The sequence below is a fragment of the Lissotriton helveticus genome, chromosome 7 (assembly GCF_964261635.1).
Source record: "Lissotriton helveticus chromosome 7, aLisHel1.1, whole genome shotgun sequence".
In the NCBI taxonomy this organism is placed as follows: Eukaryota; Metazoa; Chordata; class Amphibia; order Caudata; family Salamandridae; genus Lissotriton; species Lissotriton helveticus.
In genome coordinates, this window is record NC_136068.1 from 564626379 (window position 1) to 564643654 (window position 17276).

The 17276-nt window shown below is 45.4% G+C and overlaps 1 protein-coding gene across 1 annotated transcript in view; it reads right to left on the reverse strand.

Moving 5' to 3' along the window:
* PARP2 (poly(ADP-ribose) polymerase 2) overlaps positions 1–17276 on the reverse strand; it is a 231218-nt gene that overhangs the window by 190929 nt on the left and 23013 nt on the right. Inside the window, exon 2 of the mRNA XM_078652645.1 lies at positions 5242–5419. Within this exon, the coding sequence (XP_078508771.1) occupies positions 5242–5419 (178 nt within the window). The remainder of the gene's footprint in view (positions 1–5241; positions 5420–17276) is intronic.

Here is a 17276-nt window from a genome sequence, read left to right on the forward strand (position 1 = left end):
CCCACCCTGGAGTACTCTCACCCCCTTGGAGTGCCGCCCCACACTCGAGAGCAGAGCTCCCTCTCTGGAGCACAGCATAGTCTGTCACACCCTATGGAATGCCTCGCAGCGCCCCTCTCTGGAGCAGCACATTATCAGTCCTTGGAGGGCAGAGAGCTGCCCCACAAACAAACTCCTCTTTAATAAAACACACTGACTGAAAGTGAAAGGGCCAGCCGCTGTCATCATGATCAACAACATAATTATTCATTTGAATCTCCCCTGACTTGGGCTCGCAGCTCAGCCTGGGCAGGCTAAGTCACAGTGACTAAGAAGAGTCACAGCCGCAACAGTAACTCACTCGGTCGGGAGGGAGTACAGGGGAAATGATAAAATATACATCTATCATCATGCAATATGTGACCTGTGCAGCAGATGCATGTAGACCCGGCCCTAATAATTAAGTGCCGGTGCTAAGCACCGGCACAAATTAAGCACTGCCCTAGTCTCTCAATCTCAGGGGCTCCGAGTCACTGCGACACCTGGGAACGGGGGGAGGAAGGGAACAAGTGATTGTATCCACCAAAAACACCAAAAACATTCCAAATCCCAAGACTCACTCATTTTCACAGCTCGGGATTTCAGTGGCTCCGGTTTGCGCTGGCCTTCATGCTCTATGATGACCGATGGGACCTGGGCAGATCAGCCTGTTCAGGCTGCCAGTCCGAGGCGACCTCAGTCTTCCTTCGCACAGCAGCCTTGGTGTGTAGGGAGACTAGCACGTGATCTAATGTGCCTGGTTAATCACTGTGAAGGCAATATTCGCAAAAAGCCACTCACCTGCTGACTCGCTACTGATGGTCTAGTGGAGACTCGGATATTCTCGGAGTCTCCTTGGCAGTTACAACGTGCGCTCTCCGGATCGCCTCGCCTGTCTGGTGATGATGACACGCATACAGACTGTGCCCCCTAGCCAATCCTGGCGTTGCATGCAGCCCCAGGATTGGCTAGGGGGGCACAGTCTGTATTCGCCCTGAATCGCCCTGAATCCTCCCGGCCCTGGCGGCCTGAGCAGCACCCCTGGGACCCGCTGGTACAGTGCGCTGCGCATGCTCGAGCTGGTTACAGCCCTGTGTCACTCAATGGCTACACCAGCTCGAGACTTAGGATGCCGGCCCGCCCCCGCCCCACCCCCGCCCCACCCCCTGGCTTCAGCGGCATGATGCAATTGTATTTTGCTTGCTTAGCGGACGGCTAAGCAGGCAAATTGCTTTTATTTTGCCAATAGCGTGCGTGCGTCCATGTGGCTTGGTGGGGCTACGCCCCCACGCCCCAATGGACGCACCGCTGCTGAGTGTCTATGGTTTTGAGAATGGCAGTCTAATTAGAGTGGGTGTATAAAAGGTTATATTAGGGTGTGAGAAGATGCATCAAATTATCACATGGATGATGTCATCAGTGAAGTCATTAGAGATGTCATCAGTGATGTCATATGGGACATCATCAGCAGTGCATTGCGGGGGCGCGAGTTATATTTAGCTGAACTAACTTTAACGGGAAATTTCACTGGTTTTGTACGAGTGAAATGTCCAAATAACTAGAACTTTCCCTAAAACCTATGTTTTTTTCAGTGAATTTCTAAGGTTTTTTAAATGTTAATTTCTAACTATAACGAGCCTGAAACCTATGGTTTTTTCAGTAAATTTCAAAGGTTTTTAAAATGCTAATTCCTAACTATGACGTGCCTGAAACCTTTTAAAATTTACACTAATGCATAATAATGCTATGTTGTATATTTGCACATTTTTGCATGTTGTATACAAATAATAGAAAAAGCTGCTTTACACTAATAGGTTTGCTAGAAAATCCTTTATAAAGGGTATTAATATGGAGTTGGGAAACAATGTTCTGATTTACATGAAATGAATACTCGCTTTTGTTTGTTTTGTTTTTGGGCCTAAAATAACATGGCTGCCTGTGAATCCAGCAAGGCTGTGACTTGCATTAAAAGAAGAGAGCATGTGCAGATTACACCATCTTGCCTCAAACCACGAAGGAGTCAAGGCCACTGTGAACTGTACATTCTTGTGATTGTGCCAATGTACCAATGTTAGTTAAAGTATCCTCCCAGCCTGCGCTGTGGAAGGAAGAAAGGAAAATCAGACAGAAACATTTTTCCTAGTAAATGTTGCTAAACATAAAATGTATTAATCATTTGCGCTTCTTTTGTTAAAACTGGTATGCTCTAGAATTTTCAATGAGTCAGGATAGTGAGAGATAATGCCATCATTGGCTAACCAATCAAGTACAAGTTTTTCTGAAAATGCAACATTTTGTGTAGTCTGCCAAGAATTAAGAGTATAAATAATGACCTCTTTGGAGGCGTGGTTGGCTTCTAGGCTCATTTGGCTTTTAGCTCACTTTTGGCTTTCAGGCTCATTTGGCTTTTGGGCTCTTTTGGCTTAGGCTCTGCTTCATTCATATGGGTTAATTACAAGAAACGTCACAGGAGATAGCTGAGGGTGGAGATTGCTTCCGAGGAGAGGTGAGGTTCCCTTGCTCATGTTTTTTTTTTAGAGTCCTGGCACGTCATATTTTTGGCACGACAGGCCACATTCCTTTAAGGTCTTGTGAAGGGCGGGCTTTGTTCTATTTGACACAGACAGGAGCAGAGAGTGCAGCTGATTAGGATAGAATTAGATGCTAAACTTTAAGTTTATGCTTTGTCTAATTAATTAGGTCTGAAAAGATTTCTTTGTCTTATGCATTTATTTCTCTTTATGAGAGTTTTTTTGCAAACTATTTAATTATTGATTAGCCATGCAAGACTCTTTTTCTTAGAAACTCTAAGAGTTTTGACTGACATTTTGCAACACATTTTCTTTTCTACATGTAATGCTTATATGCAGAATGTAATATGTTCTGTATTCATGCTATTTCTCCTGTTTTCCAAATTCTGTAACCTGTTTGATATTTTACTAATGAATAAAGGGTTAGAGAAAACCTTAACTTTTGACTAGAAAATAAAACTCTTTAAAATACTCAACAATTCTCTTCATTGGCTACAATGAATATTCTCCAAGTTGTGCAGAACTCAGCTGCCCGCCTTTTGTGCAATGTTCCTTGCAGAATGTCTGCAACACAAGCCCTATGTGACCTTCATTGGTTAAAAATTGCTGACCGTGTAGCTTTTAAAACTTTGTGCCTTATGTTTAAGATCCATCAGGGTTTTGCTCCTGCATATTTGCACAATCTTGTCCGACCATACCAGCCAAATCGTTCCCTTAGGTCATCAAATCAAGCAAATTTTGTAATTCCTAGAATTCGCTTGACAAAAATGGGAGGTCGCTCTTTTGCCCATTTGGGGCCGAAGATGTGGAATGCTCTTCCATTGACGCTTAAAACAGAGACCAATCTTTTGGCTTTTCGCAAAAAGCTAAAAACTTTCTTGTTCTAGCTGATCAAATGTTTTTTGCTTTCCCTGTTTCAGCAAATACCTATCTCTCTTCTCTAGGCTGTCCCTGGCGCCGGGAAACCCTTTATGGGTAGCTGAGCGCAATATAAATTCAATAAAATAAAATAAATAAAATAAAATAAATAAATAAATAAATAATAATTGCATTTTTGATTATTCATGTTTATTTAAAGTCTCCTGACGGTAATACATGGTGTCAAGGGCCCAACACCTTTTTCTGCAGTAAATTGAGGTAGCATGAGGGTTTTGCATTGAGAAATTACCAGATGAAATTACCGCTGCATCACAGGTTACCACCTGGAGGAGCTGCAGTTAACTTGTGATAATCCTGTATTCTCAGTGGTGACATGAGTACAGGTGCGGTAACAGAATTGTTGTCCAGTGGCTGTAGACCAATTTCTTTGGACACGATTATTGTATGTGATCTAACAAGAGTGTTGGGTTAATCGGTCCCCTTGGCTTCATTTGTCAAGAGAACCTCTGGGCAGGTGGACAATGATGGATGCTTGTCGATTGGATAATGTCCTTGGCTATATGTTCAAGAGTTTCTGAAATACCTTTTGCAATACCAGTAGTGCCTGTTATTGTGTCATCCATGCTGTGTGTAGGGCAATTCACTTCAGCTGAAGTAGCTGAGATCTTAGGTGCTTTTGCAATAATTTGGCTGCATGTCAAGACCGGTTCAGAAGATATAGAGTGAGTTGCAATAATTGCTATTTGATTTGTTTCGTCTCTTGTAGTAGTAAGTATGTCATTATTGGCATTCCCAAAGGCAACTTCAATACTGTGCCGAGTTGGAGCAATTTATTTATTCACTAATCAGTTTGACCTACATGATTTAAATATAGGGAAAGGTTTGTGGTTTCCAGAGGCATAGGGGTTTGTAGTTGTTAGATCAAGCATGGAAGTTTTCTTTGCCATGATTATTTTGTTCAGTTTCCGTAATTTCTTTATGTGCCTTTTGCTCAGGTAGTGCTTCAATTCTTGTGTTTATTAATTGTTTATGCTGTCAAGTGGATCATCAGTATTTGCTTGGCTATTACAAGCTGAAGGCACTAAGGTTCTGTCATGAAATGAGTTAGAAATCTATTTATGCTAAATTCCCTCTCTGACTGTAGATGACAACACTATGGTAACGGGGTGGGCAACATAACTTGGGTCAGAGGTAATCATAACTGCTCGTGTTATTTCAGTGACTGGAAAGGATTTGCATTCGTTTTTCCGATTGGCAAATTTCCAAGACATCCAAACGAAATTAGTTTGAAATGTTGGACTTAAAACCTTTTAGCACTGATTCAATGCTTACTAACTGCTTGGTAATAATCTGTATTGATTTAAGTTCTGTACTTAACATCCAGCCAGAATCCACTCTGTGCATTAATCATTCATTGTAACCCCAGCCATAGCTTTCATCACAGTATATTCTATCTCCTGCACCCTCTCTGGCTCATTCCCCATTGGCATTTTTGAGGAGCATCAAAAACAGTATGTAAAGGAATTACCTAAATCATCACTGCGCAGTTTTAAAGAAGAAATCCAACGTTTTAAAGTGTAATATATCAGTACAGATTTCACTCCTAATGGCGAGGACTTCATGAATTAAGGAAACTAACTTCAGCCCTGAATAACAGTAATGCTTTTTTGCAGGACTTACTGAACCATAAAGCACCTGTGGCTCTTACCGACATCCACCTAAGATTCAAGGGGCAATATCTATTTTGAGTTTTCCTCAAATCTTAAGCCCTTATAGAAGTCTGATCCGGAGATGAGAAGGGTACTTCACTGACCTGAACGCCTTTGTGATTTCATTATTCAATTCTTGCGAGTACAAGTGCCAAACATCGCCATCTCCCTGCCATTCCCAGCGGAGTTCTTGAGGGTTAGCACTTTCTACCTCTTCAATAACAGGGATTTTCTTCGCTTGCTCATGACTAGCAGCTTCAGCTTTACGCTTCCGTCCAGAACCTAAAAAATATAAATAATATGGTGATTCTATGCACAACTGTAATAACCAACTCTATAAATAATATGTTTGCAAGGCCTAAATCACAACACTAGATTGTCTATTCACCATCATCGTTAGGGTGCCCATCATACAAGTGCTGGTGTAACTCAGATAAGGCAGTCAAGTACAAGTTTATTTTAAACGTTTAATTTGCATTTTCAGAAAAACATTTAACATAACAGTCAGTGCATATCATCATGTGCCATCAGAATGTCCCATATCTAGCCTCCCTGAAACCTACAAACTGTACAAATAAAGGAGTAGTACTAAGTCCACAAGCGAACCCTACCTATGCATCATTGGAATCCGCACAAGGCGACCCCCCTCAACTACTCTCAGTATATACCTTCATGCATCTTGTTCACTCTGGTCAGTGTCAGAGTCCGGAGCCCCATATGTATGGGTGACTCGTATGTTATGCTCCTATGAAGTCCCCCATTTCCAACAACTCAAGGACCCAGAGTTCCACATTTGAAACCCGGAATTCCATCCAACCTATTGCTACCCTGCGCATTGCCAAAAGCAACGCTAATTGCAGAAATTTGTAGGATGTTTTGCGTCTCCTGGGCCTCTTCGCCATCCCCAGCAGGCACGCCCATTGTGTGCAGGGGACAACCACACCTGCGGTGCCCCCGCGCCTTCCCCACTTTCAGGACCACCACCCTCCAGTATTTATGTACCTCGGCACACATTTCATTGCCCGAGTGTGGTCTATTTTATAAAGCTGAGCGGGGATCATGTATGTGCAGTGCATCAAGTAAAAGTGCTGCAGTTTAAACCTATTATTGCAGGAGACTCCTTTCACCGGGCCGTATGCAAGACACCAATTCAAGTCTTCTAACTTGGATCCCAATTCCGTTTCCCAAGCCGGCCTCCCCCTTTATGGAGATTTGGAGAGGTCTTCCTTAAGAACCTTATAAAAAAGTGTGATGAGGAGCCTACCCTCTGCCAGAATAATCAGGCCGCCAAGTGTGTGTTTGAAGACAGCAGGGTTTCCAGGAGGGTGCACCAGAACACTCTGGTAGTGTTCTCGAGTTTGGCATAGTGAAAAAAGTGCCCACTCCCTACGTTAAAAGTGTCCTATGAATCCTTCAAAGTAAGGATGATTTCCCCCAGGTATAGGTCCCTCGCTGGTAGGCTTCCCCCTACCTCCACCGGTCCGTGGACATACACTGCTCCATGGACCGAAAGGGTTTAAGCTCCCAGATCTGCAGTTCTCTGTCGAAGGGGGGCCGACTTAGTAGCTTCTTCACGGTCATCTCCCACACCTGTGCCAAGTGCAGAACCAGGTAGGGTGTCTGCCTGTCAGAGCGGTCAGTAGGCACACCAAGGTGTCCTCCTCTATCGTACCTTGCAGCAACTTCTTCTCCCAATTATCTGTGTCTGTTAACCATCGGCCGCATGTTGCAGGGGCGCAGCAAAATAATAAAGTTGCATGTCCGGAAACACCATGCCTTCCTCCATGTCCTTCTTGAGAGTCGATAGGGCAACAAGATTGCACTTTTCCATCCAGACTAGGGAGATCAAGAGGATGTCGAGGCGAAAAAAGAAAGGCACATCCAAAGGGAACAGGGAGTATAGCCAAGGCGAAAAGGAATGACAAGAGCGAACAGCCCTGTCATGTGCCCATCTATACAGCCTAGGCCTCTGAAACCTCACCCCTCACACGGATTCGAGCCGTGGGGCCCAAGTACAGCAACTGCACCCAGCCTAGAAATACCGGGCCATAGCCCATCCCTTGCAGCACCGCCATGAGTTAGCCCCAATTGACAGTATTGAAACCTTTCTCTTGGTCAATCAATACAAGAGCCATGTCCTGATCCACATCTATGGTCTCAAGCAGTATATGCACCAGTCGGCGATTGTGAGCCGCGCTGCAAACCGGCAAAAACCTGCAGTGGTCCTTGAGGACCAATCCACGCACCACCCGCTGCAAGTGTCTCGCCAGCAGCTTGCAAAGAACTTTCAAATCAGAATTAATACTAGTAGGAGGGTGGTATGAAGGGGGGTCCTCCGGGCCACCCCTCCCCCCGGTTTCAGCATGAGACAGATGATACCCTTGTGCATGGTTGGGGTTTATGTCCTGACCTCCCGAGCCTCCTGGAACACCTCCAGGACTTTCTCCACCAATTTAATAGAGGATGCCTACAGAAACTCATTGATAAAGACATTGTCCCCAGGGGTCTTTGCTGTGTTTAGTTCAAGCAAGGCGAGTTTAATCTCCTCCAGTGTGATCCCTCCTCTAATTTTATTACCTCGTTTTGCAAGAAACCAGGCAGGGCCATTCCAGCAAGGAACTCCTCTGCCAAAAGCCAGGTGGTCATCTGCCCAGACTCTATATACACCCTGAAAGTGGTCCACAAGGACTCTCGTATGTCCCGACGAGACATCACACACCTTCCATCTGGGGCACGTAAATCCATAATGGGTGAGATCTCGCATAGCCGCTTCAGTATCCAGGCAAGCAGCCACACTGACTTGACGCACTCTCTATAGAGGCGCAGTCGATAAGCAGTAAGGGTATGCTGGTCCAGGGTCTCCCACATCTCGTGCATGGAGCAATGGGCTTGCAGAATCTCTCCGCGCACAGTCATCGGGCCGCTCTTCCCCTGAAGGTTTGCCAAACAATGCTCCAGGGAACCAACGTCCGCTAATAACTGTGTCAAAACTCCGCAATTAGTCCCAGCACAGACCCCTAGAAGCACGGCCTTGAGAGCCTCCCACTCGTTAGTCCTAGAAGTGGTAGTGCCCCAGTTGCGCTTCATGTACTCCCGGAGTGTGGTTGCCCACGCCTCCCGGCTAGCTAGGTCCTCAGGAGCTTGGATGGCATACGACATCTCCGTACCACCCGTGATCTCCCTCCCCAATACATACGCAGCATCACCGGAGCATGTTCTGACAGGAATTATCCCAAATGGTTAACCGCCTGCGGTGCCTCCAAGTCCACTCCCGCCAAGAGTAGCCTATCCAGGTGACTACAATTTACTGTGTGTTAGTAAGCAGCAAGTAAACTCTCTTGATTGTGGATGGAGAGCATGCGAACTATCTAGCAGACCCAAGTTGTCCATGACGCGTGTCATCTGGGGCTTGCCGCCCTGTTGTGGTGGGTGTCGGTCCTTGTCCCAATCAAGTATACAGTTAAAACCTCCTGCACAGATTATCGGGGACATCACACTGCCCACCAGCAGTACCTGCGTGGCCCTGTAAAACTGTCCATCATCAATCTTTGGTGCACTGGTGTTTAGGTTGGTGATGGCCTCGCCATCCAGAGTGCACAGAATAAGCACATAGCGGCCCTCCACGTCTTCCTCACTGTTGACATGATGAAAGGGGACACTGGCACTGCAAGCAACCTGTATCAAACCTCCCTGGTATAGGATGGATAGGTGTCCGTGAAAAGCTGCCCCCACAACTTTTTTGCTATCTTATGTATTTTATCTCCCATGACATGAGTCTGCTGCAGACAGGATATGTGGACCTCGTAGCATCGAAGGCAAACAAAAATGACAAAAAAGTTAGAACAGACTTAACTACTTTTTTATCAATGGCTTACGTAAACAGCTGATAATATCGCTCCCTTTCAAAACAATTCAAGTAATAGGAAGACTCCAACTGCCCCATGGTTCTCAGAATTTTCTAAGACTAAAAAAGCAAGAGTGCAGAAGACTAGAGTGATTTTGGAGACTAACTTATATTTGTCAGATTTCGTCAAGTACAAGTAGATATTAGCGGACTACAAAAATCTAATTCTGTCAGAAAAACGGTCCTACTTTTCCAGACTAATCAGGGAGGCGGAAAACTCTAAGAGCGGTTCAGAGTCGTAACTAGTCTATCTACCTTACCAGGTAAAACAGCAAAAATCACTCTCAGGACTTTTGTAATTCTCTAGCCCGACATTTTCAAAGCAAAATGGAACAAATATATACTACCTTTGACAATAGGGCAAGGTCCGAGATTAGAGATCTATTGTTCAGGCCATTTGTTAATGCGCCAACCTTCAAAGAATTTAGGGCCATATGTATCATTCCAAATTGCGATCGCAAACGCCGAAATTCGCAGAATTTCGGTGTTTGCAATCACAATTTGGCTCAGTGGTATGTATGAAAGCAAAACTGCCTCACAAAATAAGGAATCACAAAATTTGCGATTCCTTATTTTGCGATTGCATTTAAGGAATCGCAAATCGCTATTCCTTAAATGCAATGTAAGAAGAAGTGTTAAAAGTGCAATTTGGCCTTAAGGAATCGCAAATTACCACCAACTTCAAGTCGGGCATGTATGTATGCCACATGTGCACACATGTACATTTCAGGGGAACAACAGGGTGTCCTTTTGACACCCTGGCTCCCTTGAAATGCATTCTCAATTTGCGAGAATCGCAAATTGAGAAGGTCTTCCCATTCATTCCTATGGGCCTCTAGGCCCATAGGAATGAATGGGGAGGTATTCGTTAATTGCAAATTGCAATTTGCGATTCGCAATTAAGGAATATGCAGGATTCCTAAAATTATTTGCAAATCCTACATACACAGCGTTTTGCGATTCGCAAATAGCAATTCTCTAAAAATCACGATTTGAGAATCGCAAAACCAAAGTTTCATACATATGGCCCTTGGAGCGGTAACAGTGGATGAGGTCACCACCTGTATCAGTCAGGATAAATTTGGCTCTCATTATGATCCTCTTCCCCGATGATTTTTAAACAAGTTCCTGAGATTCTCTGCCCTAGCCTAACTTCAATCTTTAACTCTATGTTCAAGCAGGGTGCTTTCCCCTCTATATTGAAGAGGGCTTTAATTCTGCCTCTTTTTAAAAAATCAAATCTGGAGGAAACTGAGACTAATAATTACAATCGCATTTCACATCTTCCACTTCCCGCCAAATTGGTGGACAAAGTTCTGAATAATCAACTTACACAATTATCTATAGGAACACAACTTCCTGGGTGAATCCCAATTTGGTTTTAGGGCAGAGCATAGCACTGAGACCGCCTTGATAAAAGCCACCGACTCAATCAGAGCGGTCTTGGATGCGGGTGGTGCTGCGGCTCTTATCCTGCTCGACCGGACAGCAACGGTCGACCATAAACTATTACTTACTCGCCTAAATGTGCTGGGCATTAGGGACAACGCTCTAGCTCTGATATCTTCGTTCTTATCCGATAGGATATAATCAGTGGCGCTGGGTAATTATGTTTCCCAGTCTTTCATTCTCCCTTGTGGGGTCCCTCAGGGCTCTTATATGAGTCCTACACTCTTCAATGTATATGTATCTGAACTGGCTGCATTAATCAGATCCTTTGGGGTGACGCCAACATCCTACACAGACGACACGCAAAATCATCATGTCTATCTACAGAGGCGTCATCTCACCAGTAAATAGATTTAGAGATTGTATGTTGGCAGTCAACGCATGGGTAAGTTAATACTGCCTCAAGCTTAATTCAGGAAAGAGAGGTGATTCTATTTGGTAATGTTTCCCCTAACTGGTCACAGATCTGGTGGACTGATGAATTGGGAGCAGCACCCACCCCGGTCACCAAAGTAAAATATTTAGGAGTGCTTATAGACCAGAGACTACATTTTGAAGCACAAGTCAAGGCAGTATCATCAGTTAGTTTCTTTCTACTCAAGAGGAACAACAAAATCTTAACTCTAATCCCAATAGACAGCAGAAAAACAGTGATTACCTCTCTAGTTATGGCCAAATTGGACTACTGCAATAGGCTCCATCTTGGAATGCCCATGAAGCAGACTCATCGATTGCAGATGATCCAGAATGGATCTGCTAGACTTCTGCTGGGGATCCCTACGTTTCAATCAACAGGCAATCACCTTAGGAGACTGCATTGGCTTCCAGTCAAGGGTAGCATTAGGTTTAAGGCCTTATGTGTCACATATAGGGCACTCCACAACATCGGCCCTCAGTTTTTGAGGTGTTCATTGAACTGGTACACCCCAAACAGATGTCTTAGGTCCAAAGGGGCTAAATTGATGCTCTCTCAGAGATTCTGTAAGGCTAACTGGGCCGGCAGAAGCTTTACTGTAGGAGCCACAAAACTTTGGAACGCCCTCCTCTTTTCCATCAGAAATCTTCCATCTCTTCCATCCTTTTGTAAGGCCCTAAAGACTTGGTTTTACAATGAATAGTTCACCTGACTGCTTTCTGGACTGTTACCGTCAAGACACCGTTTGATATTCGTGCGCTGTGTAAATCTTAATAACATAACAGGGTGACATATTGCTCGATGGTATTCCCCTGGTGGGGTCTTTGGGGCTTTCCCATCCATATAAGAATGGGAAAGGAACCAGCGCAGCCAAGAAAGGCGGAACTGCAGGAATGGTCTCCACAGGTAGTGGCTGCCGATGACCAATCCCACGTTGCACAGTCACGGGCCCCCACACACAGTCCAGCGTATATTGGGGTCTGCCTCGTTACAACGCTAGGTCACCAATAACAAACTCTCGCCTCCCCTCCCTCACCAGTAGTCCATGTTGGGGTCCTACGCAGGCTACCTCAATCCGCATGGGGGCACTCTCAACCACAGCAGCAGGATCCAGGGCTGTGCGGATGATGCTGAGCAGGGGCAGATCAACCCGGGCCCAAAGACCCTGCACCTCATCTCCTTATGGATATCCCCATAGAGCATATACCAGCTGAGGCTGTGTGAGTCTTTAGACACAAACATTTTTACATCTGGCACCCTAACTGAATTTTTGCTAATGATTTTTCTTAAATGTTAATTGTGATAGAACAAAACATTAAGGCCACTGAAATTAGTAGTAGCCAAGAAAACCTCCTCATATAGGCACCAAGATATAGCATATAAAACCCAATAAAGGAGGGGAGGAGCCAAGATGGCGATCGGAACAGTCGCATGAACGCTTCGCTCTGAGGTCCCTTCCTCCCCGCTTACCTATCCTGTCGATAATCCTGTTCGAGGCTTTCTGATTTCTACTGCTAGAGAAAATCGCTCACTTACCGTTTGATTTTGGGGCTCCAACGTGCAGTGGCTCCTGCGATCTGCCCTTGTCTGCTTGCTGGCCTTCCCGGCCCTGACGCCGGGGCCTCGAGTGCAGCGCCTGCCCGGCGGTGTTCGGAGTGTTGGTGGCCCTGGTCCGGATGAGAAGCCTGTTGGTAGGAGCCTGAGAGCCGCGAGCCGGGAGAGATGGAGCGGACCCACTCCCAATAGTGGGTCGCCCCGTATGCCCGAGCAGTTGGTGAACCGGAGAGAGGCCGTGTTGTCCGGTTCCCCTTGGGTGGGACGCCCACTCCTGTTAATAGTCCCGTCCGGGAACCGGTGCCTGGCTCCCGGAGAGCTGCTGGGAGCACACCCGGCCTTCTGGTGACTCTCCTTTCTTCGCCGGGCGCCGACCGCCGCTGATCGACTGTGGGTCCTGTTGCCTCTGGCGGTCATGATGGACTTGGAGGTGGAGGGGATAATGGCGGCGAACGATGTGCTCAAGATGGCGGATGGCCCCTTGGAGTGTATCCCTCCCGGAGACGGTGACACTGTTGCATTTGAGACCCCCGGACCTCGGTTACTTGGGGCGGCGCTTACACGAAGTCATGTGCTGCTTGCGCTGGTTACTCTGCGAACCGATCTGCTCTGGAAGTCCCGGGACTTGGAGTTACGGATCGCTGCCATTGTTGATCCGCCATTTTGTACCGTAGTGCCTTCTCCCCGAGTTGGTCCCGTTGATTCTCCTCCGGTTGCTGAGCCGGGGTCCCCGATTGAGTCTACGATTTTGAAGGAACAAATGGACCTGGCGCCGGTGCGGCAATGTTTCCCACATCTTGTGTTCTCCACTCCGTGCTGGGCAGACCTGATTTTGGACTTGGCCGCGTTGGTGATTGGCGTACTGTTGCATTCTGGCTGCCGCCATGTATCGTTGGCTACTTCTTGGTGGCTGGGACAGTGTTGTGCGAAGATGCCGCCTGCCTTACCTGACTGGTATGGACTTTTTGTGTCGTACTGTCTCCTGACTGCACGGAGGTTTGGCAGTTCTACTATTCACAGAAGTGGCCAGGGGTGACCTTGCCTAGATCCTGGCGGGACTTTCTCTTAGTTAATGGCGTATCCGGGACTCGTCTTGTGGACTGTTTTTGATTGCACCCTGTGCGTTGGCTTTTCTCTGTATTCTTTCTGGCCTTGATTTGTAAGTTTTCTGTTGCGGGGATGGGGGGGGACCGAGTGTTTCCATCGCCGGCTCCTCTCCTCATTCTTTCTTTTTCTCCCTTTCGTTATTTTTCTCTTCTTCTTTTATTTCCCTTTTTTCGGGTGACTCTGGGGCGACAGACACGCTGTTAGTGGGGTAGGCCATAGCCATTACGGTGATGTAGGGTGGCGGGTGATGGGGGGGGGGGTTTGTTATTTTAATTTGTTTTGTTCTATGGTCCCTTTTTCTCCCCTTTCAAGGGGGTTGGCTATGTCTCTCTTTTTTTTTCTCTCCTTTATTTATCCGGTGTCTGCACTTGTCTTTCTTACTGTTTGGGGCGGGCGGGCTTTCTACACGACGTCTTGCTAAATTGCTTGCTATGGTTTGTCCTTTACTTCTGGCCCACCTTTGGTGGGCGTAGGGTGTATTTGGCCCCGTTCCTTATTATTGCTTTCTGATTGCATGGGGGGATATACCCCTCCCGTCTCCTTTTCTCTGACTGTGTTGCATGGCGCCTTGGTAGATATAGCCTCTGCCTCCTCTTAAAATCATAAAAATGAAACCTTTTTTATCCTTGCGCTTCCTGTGTTACGACCACATCTCACGGCTATACTGTACTTATTTTTTACCATACACGTCTAAACTGCTCTGTTTTTGATCTCCTGATTTTGCGGCCGGCCCCAGTGGTTGTAGGCCTGCGCTTGTATTGCTCTGCTTATATGAATAAAGGTTTAAAAAAAAAAAACCCCAATAAAGTATTATGCACTAGCCACTTGGGTGATCAGATTAAATCAGTTTGCAGTAACACCGTTGAAATTAATTATAAAGTGAGTCAACTGGCAACTCGCCCAGCAAATGAAATGAAAACCCAGAGGCTTTGTTTGTAGACCCCAAAAATGTCCTAAAGACAAGGCAAAGGGAAGGTGAAAACCCCAAACTCTTAAGGTAGTCCATCTCCCTACAGTGTATGAACTTCAAGGTGGAACATAGACCTGGGACTGGCCATGCCAATCCAGATGGCCTTTCCAGGTTCTTCCACTTAGACAATGAAGAATCTCTTTGGATAGGTTAGTCTCATCCCTTTGTCTGGGAGGGGTGTATGTGGGAAAGTGCCCTTTTTCATGGTCACCCCCCACTTTTTGTCTGCCATTTGATGTGATTTCAACAGGAAGTGCACTGGGTTCCTGCTAACCACGTCCCCAGTGACGGATCTCTTTCCCAAAACTATGTAATTGTGTACCCAAATTGGCAATACCTTTCGTACCTTTTGTAAATCCCTAGTAAATGGTAACCCTGTTACCTAGGGCCCGGCTGCCCAAGCGCATAAGCCCCGGTGCTAGTCAGTTCCATTACTGCAAGTAAAAGTGTTCTGGGAAGCCATTGTAAAAGCATGTGCTGCACACTGGTGGAAACGAGTTACTTCACTGAAAATAGGAATTCTTGATATCCAACATCTCATATTAATAAACCCACACTGATGCCAGTGTCAGATTTAGTAATACCTACACACAAAGGGAACCTTAGAGGTGCCCTCTGAAAACCTACCAGCTGCTGGTGCTGATTGACTGGTTTTCATCACCCTGCCACCAGAGATGAGCGTCTGATCGCCAAGGGTAAGGGCAGGCCTCGAAAAATCCTAAAAATGTTACTAGACCTGCAGGTCTAGCGACATGAATAATCTACTTGGCCTAACTATAATGCTTTCAACCCTTAAACTGGTTTCAAATTGTGTGATCCTGGGCACGTATTTTAATTCACTGAAACGCCATTTTCTTGTTTATCACATATGAGAGCACCTTCAAATATGCGAAGTCAGCATGTCTGGTGTACAGAAAACTCGTGTTTAGTTTAATAGACTAAACTTTTGCTTCATATATATATAATACAAACCTAGCCACATATAGGATACACATGAACGCTGACTTGCCTCAGTTCATTAACAGCATTGTCATCAGTGCAGGGAACAAGAATGTTTCTGAACTCATCTTTAAAAAACGTTCACTTTTAATAAAAGCATAAGTAAAGCATAAAGTAGTAACACACTGTCATTTGCAATCAGCAGATTTTACATTGAAACTCACACAAAATTGCCCACTGACATATGGTTTTACAACTATATAGAGTACAATGTCTGGAAATCGAGTTTCTGCAAATATTTGTCATTTGCACATCAAAAAGTAAAGTGTTGTGATTTGTTTTGTTCCTACGTAAACTTTGTTTGCATCACACTTCTGAATTACAAAAAAAGTAATTTCATAATTCCTGATATATTTTGAAATAATTGTACTATTCATTTACAAGCTGTTTAAATGTCCTGTTAGAAAAAAACTGACATTTTACAGCTTTTTTGTTTCACAATTATTATCAGATAACTCGCTTGACAGAAAGCACTAACCATAATAAGAGAAAGAAAAGTAAAGCACATTTTCCATGAACAGATAAGAAACAATTAGTAAAAAGACAAACTGACATTTGACCTCTGTTCTTAAACAGAACAGCAAATGAGTCAAGACAAAAAAAGATTTAAGGGCTTTCTGAATGAACAAAATACTTGTTCTTTCCAGTTTAAATTAACTCCTCAGCATGGTTAAGTAAATGATAGAAATAGCTTGACCTGCTAAAATCCCACTGAAGGGCCTCTGCTCTCCTGGGGCCCATGAACCGGGCGTGCTTGTGAAGGGGGTGCTTTCACCTCCGCCCACAGGATGACTTGCCTGCAGATTAACATTTCAAAGCAGGGGAGCTCTTATGTCTTTGGTATGGGAATATAGTTTCTCTCGAAGGAGAAGAAGCCGACTTCCTTTGTCCAGAGCCATTTGGCACCTGGATAGGCGGTATAAATTATCTTGTCAGATAGGCATGCCCACCCCCAGGCTTTTACCACCACTAAGGGGCCTAGCCTGAAGTGGAAACTACTTTTCAAAGTTAGCCATATTGGCGATGGAAAAATTAAGAATTCTGGGACAGGGTTATGACCACCTCTCCCCGGAAGTGGTCATATGGGGGCCTATATGACCCCACGGTTTCCCTAAATTCGGTATTTAGGGGAACCCGGCCACCAGAGAATAAGATCCTGATGACCTACGAAGGACAGTGAAGAGCTGCAAAAACTAAGACTGAGAAAGAGTCTTGCAAGCTAATGAACCTCCAAAACCTGGGAGGACTGCCTGTCTTCAGTAAACACTAAAGGACTCCCATGGAGCAGCGGAGCTGCTTGCCCACTTCTGCAGGCACTGAAAGAAGAACCTCGATCACTCCGGTACCGCCATAACCCGACGCCGCTAACTGCACCCCAGCCCATGTCAAAGGGGGCCAACGGTTGTCAGCGTGGTACGCAAGCCCTCAAGAGACAGAGTACACTTTTGTTTTGCCCCTCGTGAAATCTCTGACCCACCTCTAGCATCTGGCTACAGCCCCCTGTTAGACTTGGCATATTTTGCCATGTTTCCCCTGAGTTTTTGCTTTCTGACCTCCCGGTTTTGACTCTGTTTGTGCTGGCTTAGTGTTTCTGCACACTTTTCTCACTGCTGATCAGTGGTAAAGTGCAAGTGCTCCTGTGGTAAAATGTGTTATGGATTGTGTTTACATGATTGGCCTAGTTGATTTATGTATCAGTCCCTAGTAAAGTGCACTGAGTGTGCCAGGGCCTGTAAATCAA